The 16,495-nt window shown below is 42.8% G+C and overlaps 1 protein-coding gene across 1 annotated transcript in view; it reads right to left on the reverse strand.

Annotated features, from left to right (window-relative positions):
* rasgrf1 (Ras protein specific guanine nucleotide releasing factor 1) overlaps positions 1-16,183 on the reverse strand; it is a 46,845-nt gene extending 30,662 nt beyond the window's left edge. The window contains exons 1-16 of the mRNA XM_021571414.3: positions 15,281-16,183; positions 8,634-8,740; positions 7,676-7,823; positions 6,692-6,787; positions 6,338-6,591; positions 5,828-5,907; positions 5,504-5,697; positions 4,962-5,071; positions 4,697-4,815; positions 4,041-4,201; positions 3,659-3,722; positions 3,284-3,426; positions 2,953-3,035; positions 2,597-2,845; positions 962-1,332; positions 698-817 (exon numbers count right to left, since the gene is read on the reverse strand). Coding sequence (XP_021427089.2) covers positions 698-817; positions 962-1,332; positions 2,597-2,845; positions 2,953-3,035; positions 3,284-3,426; positions 3,659-3,722; positions 4,041-4,201; positions 4,697-4,815; positions 4,962-5,071; positions 5,504-5,697; positions 5,828-5,907; positions 6,338-6,591; positions 6,692-6,787; positions 7,676-7,823; positions 8,634-8,740; positions 15,281-15,556 — 2,575 coding nt within the window. The 5' untranslated portion in view covers positions 15,557-16,183. The remainder of the gene's footprint in view (positions 1-697; positions 818-961; positions 1,333-2,596; positions 2,846-2,952; positions 3,036-3,283; positions 3,427-3,658; positions 3,723-4,040; positions 4,202-4,696; positions 4,816-4,961; positions 5,072-5,503; positions 5,698-5,827; positions 5,908-6,337; positions 6,592-6,691; positions 6,788-7,675; positions 7,824-8,633; positions 8,741-15,280) is intronic.
* Positions 16,184-16,495: the final 312 nt, after the last annotated feature.

Here is a 16,495-nt window from a genome sequence, read left to right on the forward strand (position 1 = left end):
TTTTCCTACTCTGCATTGTTAGTTAAGGGCTTGTAAGTAAACATTTCACCATAAGGTCTACACTTGTTGTATTCGGCGCATGTGACAAGTTAAACATTTTATTTGATTTGATCTGTGTACGTGCCTGGAGCTGGGACAGACAACAAAGGCCTTCTTCACTGACTGTTTTGTACTAAAACAATCTCGTTACCGGGGGCGGCAAGCTGGGAAACACACTCATGCTGTAGTTGCTATGACACAAGTATCCCCAACACCTACTCATTCCTAGAGCTGGCTTTCCCAGCATGTTCTTATTCTCGCCACGAAATTACAGTCTGCATGAATTTTATCTTGTGTGGCGGAGTTCATTGAACACAAAGTTTAGCATTCTTTGAGTGTATGCACATTGACAATTGAATAGGCGTAGAAAATACTTTATCTCTATCATGTTTGACTATTTCTAATAAAGACAGAGATAGAGGATATAACATAAATAGGGAAAATGCATATAAAAGTAACAATGAAAATGGGTGCTTTGATTTCTTAATTCTGACTCTGTTTCCCATGTAAAACAGGGGAGCATATTTGAGTTCTTGATAAATATGGCATTTTGGCTGAGGGGAGGACGCAGGTGGCATGCCAGCATGTGATCCAGGTGCTCTGGTATCATGGCACTGAGTGATAATGACACCACTGTGCAGTCTGGGACACAATGTACCTGAAGAGTTTTTGCATTTCAAGTTTTTGGGGGTGGTTGGCGACTTGATAGGAGACGTTTCTGGGTCTGCGTCATCGCTCTGGTTTTGGTCAATGTCACTTTCCTCCGGAACTGAAATATCTAAGTACATCAAGTGCAAAACAGGTCAGTACATACCACTTTCTAGACACGTCATGATTCAAATCCTGCGCTATATTCATTTTAAGAAGCACCAATAAGGACATAACACCCCATCCCCCCCCCACTGCCCCTTAGCTGGATTACCTTGTTTAGACACAATGGTCTCCTCTGCCTTGTCTGTCTTGCCCTCTCCCTCGTCAGGGATCTTACTGGTGATGGGGCTGGTGACATAAAGCTTATTGATGTCCAGGGTGGTCTTGCTAAAGGGGGACATGGAGGAGTACATGCTTGCATAGCCGTTGGAGGAGCAGCTAAGGGCGGCCAGGTCCAGAGCCTTGCCCCCAGTGATGATGGGGATGTTGAGGGAGAGTTTACGGCGGCGGTTGGGGGACGATGTCTTGGTGATGGCCAGGGGAGGGGGGGAGGAAAACTTACGGCTGGCCCTGGGGGATTTGGGAGGCTCCCCATATAGTAGTTTATTGTTCTGACTGCTGGCGAAGAACAACTCCAGGGATCTGCAGCAGTAAAAAACAACACATTTTATTGTAGTCAGAAGGATGTACTGTAGCTATGTACTTTAGCACTTCAGTGTGTTGCAAATAACAAGGAGATCAGAATTATCCATGTATTTTTGTGTTGTATTGATAGTCCTGTGTGGCTCAGTTGGTAAGAGCATGGCACTTGCAGCGCTAGGCTTGTGTGTTTGACTCCCACGGGGGACCAGTACGAATGAAAATGTTTGCACTCACTACTGTAAGTTGCTCTGGATAAGTGTCTACTAAAATGTAAATAATTCAGTACATTGTCAACAGCAGAATGGTGCTTCTGCAGTCGTGCTTGTCTTTTTTGTTGCTGAAAACCTCTCCCACTCACTGCCACCCTCCTTGCGACCTCACGGGTTCCCATAAATAGCACAGCGAGTGACAGAGCAAATAGCCATGCTGCTGACACAAGCATCAGAGTGGCGGTGGCTCACAGAGACATGACAGGCTCCACATGAAAACATGCTGCATGGTGTGGGCATGGGGAGGGAGCTCCCCCTGATCTGAGCCTGGGAGCTAGGCTCACTCTCCTGGGCCGGAGAGAGGGTCTGCTCTGCTCTGGTCGACAACATGCACCATAAATATTTCATACTATAGATCCTCTGCAGAACAGAGAGGGTGGGGTCCTGCAGCAGAGAGGCCAGTTGCTAAGGTGACAGCGACAAAGCCCTGCTGAGACGCTCTTAGGCAGGCAGAAGAAGAGGCTGAGCCCAATTACTGCCTTCTCACACAGAACACACACCAACCACACTGACACACACAGACATGACCTCTACCCAGCTCTCCTCACCTCACCTTCCATCACACACACAGACATGGCCTCTACCCAGCTCTCCTCACCTCACCTTCCATGACACACACATGCAGGCACGCAGACACACAAACACGCGCCCACGCACCCACCCACACACACACACACACACGCACAAACACACACGGTAAAGAAGTAATACTGTGGGCTGTGGAAAAAGAGCTGTGAGGAGATCAGTGGTGGGCTAGAGGAGAGAGAGGCAGCCAGAGGAGGCCAGAGGCTGCTGGGCCTGTCAGGGGATGTTATCATCACCAGCCCTAACTACAGCCCTCTTTACTGTGTAGGGGCCATGGCCATGCAAAAACACTGACAATGTATCATCTTTAAACAGCACTGGGCATGAGATAGATTTAGAGATTTCTCTGACTGTGTTGGTCAAAGTCTAGGCTAAATGGTAAAGCAGTAGCAGCTCTTTTATGGCCTTACCGGGCTGGGATGGCACTGATGGGCTTTTTGTAGATAGTGATGAGCTTGTCCAGCACCACATCGGCGCTGGTGAACACGCGGTAGGAATGCAGGAAGGTGTTGAGGAAGTCGATCGAGAGGAAGCGCAGGTCGGTCAATCTCTCTAGAAGTCTTTCCACACTGGCATAGCGGATCTGCAGCACCTTACATGAGTTCATCATCTTACTGAAACGGATGTCCACGTCATCGCAGTACAGGCTGGCGTCAGACCTGCTCACAGAAAAAACCCACAAACACATGAAAACACAATAACACACAAATAAAGGCACCATGATAATCCCATTGACTGTTTAGCTATAGTTGTGAATGGGGCTTACTTGATCATCTGTGGCACGGTGACTTTAGAGTTCTCCTCAAATGCATTCATCATAAGCCCATTGCAGCGGATGTTGTCTATGCACTGTAAGGGAGAAGAAGGGAAGGTTAAGGGAGAGGAAAGGTGTGAGTACAGCCACTCTGCAGACAGACATCCAGGCCCCATGTCTCCCTGCTGGAGACAGACAGACAACCAGGCCCCATGTCTCCCTGCTGGAGACAGACAGACATCCAGGCCCCATGTCTCCCTGCTGGAGACAGACAGACATCCAGGCCCCATGTCTCCTTGATGGAGTGATGCATGCAAAGTAAAGCAGAGCAGAGCAGACGTGCCTGGCTGATGTCACTGGTCCAGGCAGATTTCTCCTGCCGCGAGGAGGCCACCAGGATCACTGTGAATGACTGGCCTTCTTTAGGCTCCACCACGATTTTAAAGTCCAGGTGCTCCATGTCCTGTACACCCTTGTCTGGTTTGGCTTTGGGCAAAACAAACAGAGGTGAATAGGAGAAATGGGTCATTACCATGACATAATGAGAGGTTTATTGTGCTTGTAAATGATGATGAACAGATGACACTTGCAGGGAGGCTATAGCTAGTATACTTCATAAAAGTGTAATACTAAACTTATCATATGTTACACTGTACATACAGTAAGCATATGTGCTCCATATTTCAGTGAGGTAGGAATGAAACAGTGCGGTGCTTACACTCATCATCTGTCCCCTCGGGGTCTTCCAGAAGAGTGCAGTCAATAAGAGAGACCACGCCATTCTGAGAACAACATACAATATGCATTAGCACACTCACAACCACATTCCAAGAATCCCCTCCATTACTGAATAATCAATAACAATATGACTTACATTATCATGTAGCAACACATATAGACCTACAGGTCAATAAACAGAGTAAATCAGCACCCAAGTAATAAGGGACTCCTTAAGAGGATGTGTTGACTTCAATATCATAGGACCATGATTATATGTATTGGTATTAACGAAAGCCTCATCTATGTATTGTAATTTGTTTTGGTCCAGGATGCATCTTAAGAGATTGTATAGTAGGCTCAGCAGCCCAGGGCAGGCCCACCTTGGTGAGGTGCAGCTTCCCTCCAGAGCCCCTGGTGCAGATGATGACATGCTTGGAGAAGAGGAAGCACTGCCTCTCCCCTTCCTTCTTCAGAGTCAGAGAGCCCAGTCGCCCACGGGTGATCTTTCCCTTCTCACTCATTGGCACCTGGATGAGAGAGCCTGTATGGCAAACGGGGGAGAGACATACAGCAGGGTTGTCCAGTTAGTGATGAGGGCTCACAGATGAACTGTACTGCAAGACTGGGAGAGGCCTCCTTCACCTGTTCAATGACTTTGGGGGATATATACATACTGTAAGGTTAAACCATATCTCTATATGATTTTCCTCTTCTTTATATGTCCATCAAAGTCCGTTGGGGATGTATGACATTTACAGTCCCTGACTCACTGTCGGATTGCCTCCCAACAGCCTGATTACCCTTGGAAATGAAAGAGTCAGCCCACTTTCAGTACATGCTATAAAGGCAGACAGGATTATATCACCCAAGCCGCTGGTTAAGTCTTTCCTTATGGAGGCTCAGGTAGGCCTTTGGAGGTTTGAAGTTGTGATAACACAAAGGCAGTCAAACAGTTGCGAGGTAGAAAATCCACCTCTATGATTCTGTCTTTATGTGGGATCTTGGGTTCCTTTGTGAATCTTCTCTCAGAGCTTACCTTGTCTGACAAACGTCTGGCTGGTGTCAAGGAGGATCTCGCAGCCCTCTACAATCATGCGCTCAATGGCCAGATTCTTCCTGATGTTCTCTGTCTCACTCACCTCGTCATGCATGATTCTAGGGGCAGAGAGGTTGGTCTTTTCACATTTGGAATGTCATTGTATTCACTTTGTCAGTGTGTATGCATTCTGTACAGTAAGCATGGTAAACTGAGGTGTCCTGTTTGCTGCTTTGGCGCTATAAGGTGGAAAGGGCAGGTATACCTGGACAGCTCCTCCAGCTTTGACTTGGCGTAGTCCAGACTTGTCCTCTCCACATGCTCATGTGGTGTGTGGGCCAGGAGCTCGTGGAGAGTAAGAATGTAGCGGGGAATCTGGAGTGACAGAAAATTAATAGGGGCAGGTGAGTCACACACACTTGCATACAAGACACACACACACTGACACAGACACAAACACAATCAAACTCATTGCAGCAGATCAGTAGGGACTTCTATGTACATTCACAGTCATCAGCAGAAATGTATTACCAACACAGCAGAGTCCAAAGTAGACCCCAGTGGAGCAGACTGCACGGAAACTGCATGCCTTGCCAGAAAATAGCCATTATGAAACCCTGAGCTTCACAAACAACCAGTTTATGTGTTTATGAAAAAAACAACAGGGATATTCACGTGAGACAATTATCTGCTCTGTTGTTGGTGATCAATGGAGGAGCCTTTGTCTGAAGAGAGCTGTTTGAGCTGAGAGACGGGGACTGGACAGTCAATGAGAAGACAGTGGAATGTACAGTACTGTATGCCTACCTGGAACATGGGGTAGGTGAGGAAGGTCTCCAGAGTCCTCTCCTCACAGTCTGGCTTGGCCTCATACTGCTTCAGCAGCTTGTCAAAGTCTCGGTTCTGTTTACAGTGTGCCAGGATCTGCAGACTGTATTGGTGGTTCCTCACAAACTCCTGGTAGATGTTCAACATTGGCAGCAGGATGTCAAACAGGTCAGCTGTGAATAGAGAGGACCAACAAGTGAATGAGAGATTGATAGATGATGTATGAGGTCAATTGGGACATGGCATTATCAAATTCATCCATCCATTAAATGACCCTGAAAAAAAACACTTTAGTCAGCTTACCCAAAACTAATGTTGGCCAGCTTGCTATTCTTGCTTTCAACCCTTGGTAGAATATTTGATGCAGAAACATGATGGTCTCACTAAAGTAAAGGGGAAATTAACAAGATGTTAAGTGTCCATTCTGAGAAAAATATACGCTAGCCATAGTTAGGTGAAAAGGATTCAAACATGCAACAGTGAATATGCCTGTATGTGCAAGTGTGTTAAGATTTTATACCGCTGCACTTGCCTCTTGACAGGTCGTCATTGCAAATAAGAATCTGTTCTTAATTTACTTACCTATATAAATAAAGGTTAAATAAAATACAAAAGAAACATCTTAGAATGAGTCTTTGACACAGCATAATGCCATTACATCTCAGGGTTATTATGTTTTCATTATCGTCCATAGTTGTAATGCATGAACATAAAATCCTACAGCATTGAGACAGTCATATCACTGTCTCCCTGAGAGAGGTGAGAGACAGCAGTGGAGGTGTTAGTTTGGCGTGATCATCTACAGCTGCACACCTGTTGAGGAAGATGCTGCTGACGTCGTCATGGGTGATGGGTGGTTTCTTGGAGCTGGCGGCCATACGGAGCGGTCGGAGGAAATTGTTGACCAGGATGTGGAGCTGCTGGACGTACTCAGCCTCAGAGTCCAGCATGCTGAACACCACCTGGTTCCTCTTCCTCATGCTCTCGGCGTGGGGAGACCGGATGTAGTCCTGGATGATGGTCTTCCACTTCCTCCTGCACATCCAGCCTCGTAGGAAACTCTGCACCTAGCGGACCACGGGAATCAAAGGTGAGTTTCTTTCCTGCATCATTGGCAAATACACTGAAAATAAAGTAGAACATATTTTGTGTAAATACAGTATGTACTTTTTTTATTTTCTTGAGTTCAGAGTCATCATCTTCACTGGGGTCGGCTGTTGGACTCGACTGGATCTTCCCATTGTCTTTGTGCAGGCCGGAAATCTGCCAGAGAGGACAGCCACAGACAAGATCCACCAGTCATCATCACTCACAACCTGCTCTCCAAGTTTCCTCCTCACTTGACAGCGTATTAACAAAGTGACTGTGTCAAATGCAATTAGAGGCTGTCAAAGCTGCCAGCTCTGACATGTGGTAGTGGTGGTGGCAATACTAACTCTGTTCACTTGGCTGATATCTTTACATCAGCACTCATTTCCATTGGTTAGAAATTCAGACTCACACTGTGTGACACTGTGCTGCTGTACATAGAAAAGCCATAAATGTGCTGCACAAAAGAGCTGGGAGCTACTCAGAACTGTCTGAAGGTAAGTGTCCCCATTTACTTTGTATAGGCTGAAAGAGTTTATTGTTATGTTTTTTTTTTGTGTGTGGGGGGGGACTCTTTATAATAAAGCCTTGTTCATGCATATTCAGCACACCATTTCATTTCAAGCCCCACATTTGCACATTAAAGTAACATGACTATTTGATCTGAAGAATACAGCAGGGAACATAGCTCTATTGGAGGGATTGCTTATGAGTGGAGATGTAAAGTGGTGGGTCTGCACACATCTCTTTGTGACAGAGCGGCCCTCTCAATCTTTCCCAATCTCTCTCTCCCTCTCTCTCTCTCTCTCTCTCTCTCTCTCTCTCTCTCTCTCTCTCGTATTATTCAATAATATAGACATAAAGATACAACTAGTACAGTCATTATCCATTTTAGTTCACTCAGATGACAAAATCCTAGAAATCTTGAGCGGTGCTCCTGAGAGATATTTCACTGTACTGTAGTTGCGCTAGATCCCACACAAGCTCCAAACGCTTTCCTGTTAAGTAAAAAATAAACATAACAATCCCCCCTGAGGCAGAAGGAATCATAATGAATATTACCTCTGATTTTAGCCGTTCAATCTCTATTTCCCCGTCCTCTATCTGTTGTCGAAGTTGCTTAGCAACCGTTTTCTCTGTCTCCACGATCTGAATTAGATGGAGATACTTCTGCATGAGCGTCTCGTGCTCCGTGGCCAGGTTCCTGTAACTGTGGACAGGAAACACACACTCACACACACTGCAGCAACTCTCCACAGGCATGTTTCCATACTTTCAGAGGTACAGATAGACACACTCAAGACTGTATGCTCCCCCATGCAGACTGTATACATCCACCACTCTACCCCTGCCCTACATACACATGTGTACCCATACAGACCTCAGGTCTATGAACAGCCTCATAATGCAGTGGCGTAAATATGAATATCCTTTGTGCTCAGTGAAGTGTAGCTACAGTACATTGCTGCACATGTCTCAGCAGATAACCAACCAAAATACAGCAGGGCCATATTGATAAGAATATCCTCAGAGCAGTGCCCAATTCCACAGTCACAATAGACCACCAATCATCACAACGGCACTTATTATTTCACAATGATTAATATACAGTAAGCTACATCCCCAGTCACCCTGTTTCATTCAACTGAAATGACACAATACCAATTTACTACTAACAGTTCAATAACAACACCTGAAACCAGAGTATATCAGGAATACGGTTCAACATGAGCTGCATCCAAACTATTACCTCAGGTGACACGAATGTTTAAAAATCCTTCTCAAGTTCCCTATCAGGTTTTCTACAGCATTTCCCCCCAGAAATGTTCGTCAAAAACATTGCCTTACTGCTGCATGACAGTTCTATCACATCTCAACAGAGTCAAGTTGTACATTTCAAACCATACATTATGCCTTATCTAAGAGATTACACCCATCCATACAGTAGACATCAATAATAGCACGTGTGTGTTAATGTAGGTGTTGACTGGGTAGACAGGTTGTAGTAGAGGCCTGGTACCTGGCATGTGTTATTGCGGCCACCCATTCATCACCGTCCTTGACATCCTCTGTACGCAACTCCAGGGCTTTCTGGTTTTCATGGGTGAAGTTTACAGTGAAGTAGTACTGAAACACACAGAAAAAAACTATGGCTTAATTAGCTCTAAAACACATTACTACATTGCATGGGTAGAGCGGCATTTGGATTTTTTGTTTTTTAATGTATGAGAAAAAGTATTTTCTCAATCCATAGAAATCTAAATGAGCTATCATATTATAACCACAAAATGCAACGAAAAAGGTCAGACAATGCACAGTATAGCAGCTACAACGCAAACATAGTTACACAAAAATATTATTTTAACAGAAGATTATGAAGAGTATTTCTGGCCAAAAACATCAGTGTGCTGCAGACACACATCATTGAAACCATGAACCCTCTCACAATCTAAGCTTGTGTGTACCCTTTCTCATTGCTGACATTGTGCACATTGCACAGATGAGGGTGGGGAAAGGAAACCCACATCCTCACCCACCAGCTCGATCAATGGGGATTTTAGTAGAAAGCCTCTCCTGACTGTCTGGCTGCCTGGCCGCCTAACCGCCTGACCGCGTTACCGCCTGACCAGCTGTCTGACCGCCTGGCTGCCTGGCTGCCTGGATGGCTCCGGATCCCAGGAGGAAAAGCCATAAGACATGTAAGCTGGAGGCATTGCCAATTACATAACTGTGCACTACCTGTTACCTAGCAACTCCACTCTGTGCGAATGGATAGGCTCTTAGCACTACTTGTCTCACTCCATTTTAACTAAGCTGGCCTTCTCTACGCTGAATTCCCCAGCACCAATAGGTCTGTGTACGAAGCATCACAGTCACTTAACGATCATAGACCATCCACATTATCTGGTGGATTAAAAGTTCATTTCAGACCTTGCCAGACCCTGTTTTGTTCATATAGTACATTTCTTAAATGTTGAACATTTAAATCATTAAAATGTTAGCTGACAAGGCTAATTGAGTGATTGTCAGTGTCTAACATAACAAGAGGAAAACTGCTGATGCATAGCCACATTTTGAAATTACACCTTGGGTATTCTACTATTCTAACACTCAACAATAAGTTCAGACCCTGATTGACTTCCTAAAAAAAAAACATTGAAAGTGTGTGTGTTATGATTCAACATATCCTAACTTTTCTTTCCTCAAATAAGAATCTCAGTGCACTTTTCTTTTGAAAATATACACCAAAACACACAATGATTGGCATGGCAAGATAGGAAAAGATCAGCGCTGCTTGGCAAAAGAACAGCCTGCATTATCACATCTCACACATTGGAATCACACTCAAGGTTAAAAATGTGACTCGTAGTGTGTACTTTGGCAGCAGCCATGTTGAGCGAATGCCCAGCCTAATCTTTGGCCAACAGCAACCCATCAACCTGCACCTCATCACTATTCATGGCTGAATGGTATTCATCCTTCCTTCAAAGATAATCGGATCTATTTTTTTCAGGGATGCATGCTTGTTGTTGTTGTAGTTTTCCTTCATCCTCTCTCTAAAAGCAGAGAGGCTTGTTTAACACACAGCCTTGTTTAACACACAGCCTGTTTAAGACACAGCCTGCTTCATGCTTTATGTTTACAGCTGAATCACAACACACACACTTTCAATGTTTTTTTAGGAAGTCAATCAGGGTCTGAACTTATTGTTGAGTGTTAGAATAGTAGAATACCCAAGGTGTAATTTCAAAATGTGGTTATGCATCAGCAGTGTTCCTCTTTTTATGTTAGACACTGACAATCACTCAATTAGCCTATGTCAGCTAACATTTTTTTAGATAGTTAAGAAAAAACAGAACAGAAATACATCAGCCATCACTGGTTGCCGAATGCTGTAAAATGTAGCTGTTCCCCAATGGGCCCTGGCCCCTCTGAGGTAGTGCAAGGAACACATTTACAACAGATTGTGTTAAGTTGATTGTGTTAATAGTGGAAGGGAGTGGAGGCGCGACAACACACAGATACTCTCTGCAGTTCCCTGCAAATAGGGTTGCCATATGAACCATGGGCTAAAATACCTTATCATCGTTAGATAACGACATTTGGGGATGAATTGAATGTGTGAATAAATGCTCAAATCCAGAATTGTAATGAGTTAACAGATCAAAGGTCATTCAAACTCCTGATTTTGATGCAAATAGAAGAAAGGCAAAAACCTCTACTGACCTGTCATTCTACCTGAGGCATTAACACTCTCTTTAGAAAGCACAGGCACCCGTCTTTCTGAGCTTTCATCAATATGGTGGCCCCTTAAGCTGTCAAACTTCACAACGACCTGCATCATTGAATTTTACTTCACAGTCAAATTTCGATTAAAGCTGACAATGTGTGAGGGCAGAAATGAGGGTGAGATAAATATGCTTATATGAATAGTACAGTACATTGATTACAAACCAGCATACGATGACTATTGAAGATAATATTTAGTTTAGGACTACTTGGCATCAAAGGATCTTCCCTCTGAGACGAGTCCTCTCCCCTAACCTATTTTAATCAACTTTCATATTGTATTTTGTCTCCGTTGTTCATTCAGTTAAGCCTTAAACTCGATTGAACTTTAAAAGTCTACATCTCAAATCCATTGTCACAGATTTAGGCGGTTGACTGTCTCTGTGCCATCCTATTTCTTATCATTCAGGATGAACTTGAAAACAAGGTGCATGGTCTATGGTTATGCATACTCATAAGGCATACATACACTGCTCATTCTTCTATATTAATGAAATTACAGTGACAGAAATTACAGTATTCGGCCCCCTTGAACTTTGCGACCTTTTGCCACATTTCAGGCTTCAAACATAAAGATATAAAACTGTATTATTTGTGAAGAATGAACAACAAGTGGGACACAATCATGAAGTGGAACGACATTTATTCGATATTTCAAACTTTTTTAACAAATCAAAAACTGAAAAATTGGGCGTGCAAAATTATTCAGCCCCCTTAAGTTAATACTTTGTAGCGCCACCTTTTGCTGCGATTACAGCTGTAAGTCGCTTGGGGTATGTCTCTATCAGTTTTGCACATCGAGAGACTGAATTATTTTCCCATTCCTCCTTGCAAAACAGCTCGAGCTCAGTGAGGTTGGATGGAGAGCATTTGTGAACAACAGTTTTCAGTTCTTTCCACAGATTCTCGATTGGATTCAGGTCTGGACTTTGACTTGGCCATTCTAACACCTGGATATGTTTATTTTTGAACCATTCCATTGTAGATATGTTTTGGATCATTGTCTTGTTGGAAGACAAATCTCCGTCCCAGTCTCAGGTCTTTTGCAGACTCCATCAGGTTTTCTTCCAGAATGGTCCTGTATTTGGCTCCATCCATCTTCCCATCAATTTTAACCATCTTCCCTGTCCCTGCTGAAGAAAAGCAGGCCCAAACCATGATGCTGCCACCACCATGTTTGACAGTGGGGATGGTGTGTTCAGGGTGATGAGCTGTGTTGCTTTTACGCCAAACATAACGTTTTGCATTGTTGCCAAAAAGTTCCATTTTGGTTTCATCTGACCCAGAGCACCTTCTTCCACATGTTTGGTGTGTCTCCCAGGTGGCTTGTGGCAAACTTTAAACAACACTTTTTATGGATATCTTTAAGAAATGGCTTTCTTCTTGCCACTCTTCCATAAAGGCCAGATTTGTGCAATATACGACTGATTGTTGTCCTATGGACAGAGTCTCCCACCTCAGCTGTAGATCTCTGCAGTTCATCCAGAGTGATCATGGGCCTCTTGGCTGCATCTCTGATCAGTCTTCTCCTTGTATGAGCTGAAAGTTTAGAGGGACGGCCAGGTCTTGGTAGATTTGCAGTGGTCTGATAAACCTTCCATTTCAATATTATCGCTTGCACAGTGCTCCTTGGGATGTTTAAAGCTTGGGAAATCTTTTTGTATCCAAATCCGGCTTTAAACTTCTTCACAACAGTATCTCGAACCTGCCTGGTGTGTTCCTTGTTCTTCATGATGCTCTCTGCGCTTTTAACGGACCTCTGAGACTATCACAGTGCAGGTGCATTTATACGGAGACTTGATTACACACAGGTGGATTGTATTTATCATCATTAGTCATTTAGGTCAACATTGGATCATTCAGAGATCCTCACTGAACTTCTGAAGAGAGTTTGCTGCACTGAAAGTAAAGGGGCTGAATAATTTTGCACGCCCAATTTTTCAGTTTTTGATTTGTTAAGAAAGTTTGAAATATCCAATAAATGTCGTTCCACTTCATGATTGTGTCCCACTTGTTGTTGATTCTTCACAAAAAAATACAGTTTTATATCTTTATGTTAGAAGCCTGAAATGTGGCAAAAGGTCGCAAAGTTCAAGGGGGCCGAATACTTTCGCAAGGCACTGTACGTATCATTTATTATTTATTGCTCATCGCTCACATTGACTGGCCAATGAATACTCACTAATGTGAGAAAACGGTGGTGTTCATGTTTTTGAATAAACAATTACAATGAGAAGTAATGTATGTTGGCTTGGAGATGTTATTAGGATGCAATGGGGTGTGACAAATATATTCTGAGCTATGTAACATTGTATTGAGTTGTGAACAGAGCCTGTTGACTCTGGCAGCTATGGAGTAAGACAGATGAGAAGGGATCATTCCTTCACAAATACAGACTCACAGACTATCAAAACAACATTATAACCTTGTGTTTTGTTGTAGTAAGCCATCCAATGATCATGTTGAAAAGGATGGATCAAAAGATTCCTGACAAATTCCTCTAAAACAATTTGCACGTTCATGATATAAGGAGTTTTCATTCTCTAATGAGGGGAACTGGGAGAGCAAAATATTAGCCAATATGCCACATATTGCTTTGTCAGCACAGGGACAGCTGTTCACAGGAAAGGCCTGGACTCACTTTGGACTGCAGCCTATACAGTCATGGACAGGGACTGCAGACAGAGCAGAACAGAACAGAAGTAAACAGAACTACTAGCAGATAGAGCCTCAATCCAATGATCCTACACACAAAACATTCCACAATCATTACATCATCCTTCATGTGCACAATATTAACTTTCCTTTTCAGTAATAGAGAACACAAAGATTGCAGCACCATTAATTATTCTGTTTTTCATGACTGTTTTTTGGAAGGAATGTTAAACAAGATGAGCCATATAATAAGATGAAAAGTATCAGTTAACCATCTTATTGAAGTAAGGAAGTAGGATCTTATGGCATCTACTTCTACAGGTTTAGGCTTCTGCAGAATTGTAAATAATATGTTTCATTAGTTAAAAGTACTGGAGAGGAAATATATTTTTTAGCTACTTTGCAACTACTTAGCATGTTAGCTAACCCTAACCCTTTAACCTAACGTCTAAATGTAACACTAACACTAACCTTAACCCTTTAACCTAACTCCTAAACTTAACCCTAACCTTAAAGTGCCTCGGATTTACTAACAGAATAATACAAAATGCTCTTAGACCTGGTTGCAGCTTATAGGAAATGGGTGATGAACATCCACAAATTAATACATACTATATGAAACGTAACATATCATACTAAATGGAGTGTCTCGGATTTACATAAAGAATAATACGAAATGATCTGAGACCAGGTTGCAGCATCATAGGCCAACAGTAGAAGCCAATCAAGACAAACGATTATGTTTTATTTGTTCTTCCAGATTTGAACAGCCTCATCCTCTGATCCCAATGTGAAGGAATAACTCATCCCATTTCTATGTTTTTATGTTTTGTACCAAAACATAAAAACAATAGTGACGAAGACCCCATGCCCGTTGTTTTGGCGTACGGTCTTGTTACTAAACAATATTTGCTGCAGACTCAGTTGCCGAGGTAGGATGCTATTAATAAAAACAGTGCGAGAGTTATATCAATACGTCAAACTGTGATATTACGTCAAATATCCGCAAGATGGCGACTGTGGTACGCAATTCCTTTAGCGCAATTTTGTTGAAAAAAGAAAACAGTGTCACCAAACTTCACTGTGAGATAACATTACATTGGTTTGACAATAATAGTTCCATGTCAACCACATGTTTTGTTTAAACATGTAGGCCTGTAGACCATGTAGAAATACATTGTTGCCAAAAAATTGCCAGTTTTTTTGTCAAAAATAATCAACCCTATATAGGCACAATGCAGCAAAACCGAATGAATACTTATTAATAAAATACAATAAAAACAATGCAGAAAACCGCGAGGCAGCTCGGTATTCAATTAGGTGTTTATAATGGAATCATTAATCCGATGCATAGATTACATAACACACGCACGCTGAGCAAACAGCTCTTTATTGAATATGATAGAGACCAACTGTAGGTTATAATTTAACAGGACTGTAATGTAATACTTGCTGTGGATAAAGAGGGATAGGATAAATAGCATAAATAATGGGGGGGGGGGGGGGGGGGTACTTATCCCAAAAATATATATATGTGCTACATGTACTCATAACGCTGAACGTCTGATTCACATGATAACCTGCTTTCAACCTCATGCGGATATCTGCACGCCGGTAACTCGTGCATCATTCATGTTTATTTAATGACAACCTATAACTTTACAGTCGTAAAAAAAAGACAAATGAAACAACGTTGTGAACTTGTATGTGTGTTATTCCTACCTGCTTTTCTAAACACTCTTTGGATGATTGTGATGGTTTAGGTGACGGCGCTCTGTCACACACACATCCCTCCAACAGGTATAATCCCGCAGGTCGAGAGCTGGACTCGCTCTCAAAATAAAACAGCATATTTTGTAATAAAGCGAACCACTTTGTGTGCCATTTTGTGTTGTCTGAGCTCCTTTTGCTCAAGCAACCTCGCCTCGTACCATCCTTCTTTGCCAAAAGACCCAGGTAGGTGACATGACCATCATTCAGTCGTATTCCCTTCTGCATTTTTATAAGGAGACTTTGGTTTTAAAAAGCTACGTGTTCCTTACATCCTCTTAAACCCGGTACACAGACAGACGTGGACTTTCTGATTGCGGACAAGCAGTAGTCCGCTCTGCCCCTGCATTTACCATGTTGGCGTGAAGTACAAAAAGAGAGAAACAAAACAAAGAACACGGATGTATCATCCTAAATTCGTTTAGGATATTTTAGGGCTTCAATTCCCTCATTTCTACACAAAAATAAAGAAAAAATAGACCGACTATGAATTTAAACGGAGACAGGCAAAGGAAGATAATTATAGCGTGCGCGAGGTGGTTTGTCGTATTCTCACGTGAAATCTCCCGAAAACAGTGAGCTGAGCGAGACAGCGAAGTCACGTGACGTATCTTCGGGAAAACACATTTCAGAACCTTGGACAGCGAATTCAAAACAAGTGAAAGTGAAGCCGTCGCGTGAGCAGTTGTTTTCATGCAAGAGATACCTTAGTCCTCCTGACTACTCTCATTAACCAAACATGGAAGTTGTATTATTCGTGAATTAACACTACTTTTTGAATCTAATGAGATGGAATTGTAACTCCTTGTTACCCAGAGAACGAAAAGCATACATTTCACAGGGCAGTCAGATAGTGAAAGTTCATTACCCATGGGATAGACTATAGTAGGCAGGTGGTTGGCTATATAAGGGTAGGTCTTAAGTCCATGTGATTCACAACAATGCCTACCATAGACCATTTTAATTGTTTAAAAATTCATTGAGCAGTTGGCCATCTTGAATACACACTTGTAAAGGTCAGTCTTATTCACTGACATACATCAATACATGATTTGCCTTGCCATTACATTAATGTAATCAATTTGGTTAATGACAATGTCGATTGGAACTAAAATCTTGAATTTCTTTAGCCCATGCTTGGCAACCTATTCAAGTGGACCCACCTGA

This window comes from Oncorhynchus mykiss, chromosome 2, assembly GCF_057628025.1.
Source record: "Oncorhynchus mykiss isolate SJ-2025 chromosome 2, ASM5762802v1, whole genome shotgun sequence".
In the NCBI taxonomy this organism is placed as follows: Eukaryota; Metazoa; Chordata; class Actinopteri; order Salmoniformes; family Salmonidae; genus Oncorhynchus; species Oncorhynchus mykiss.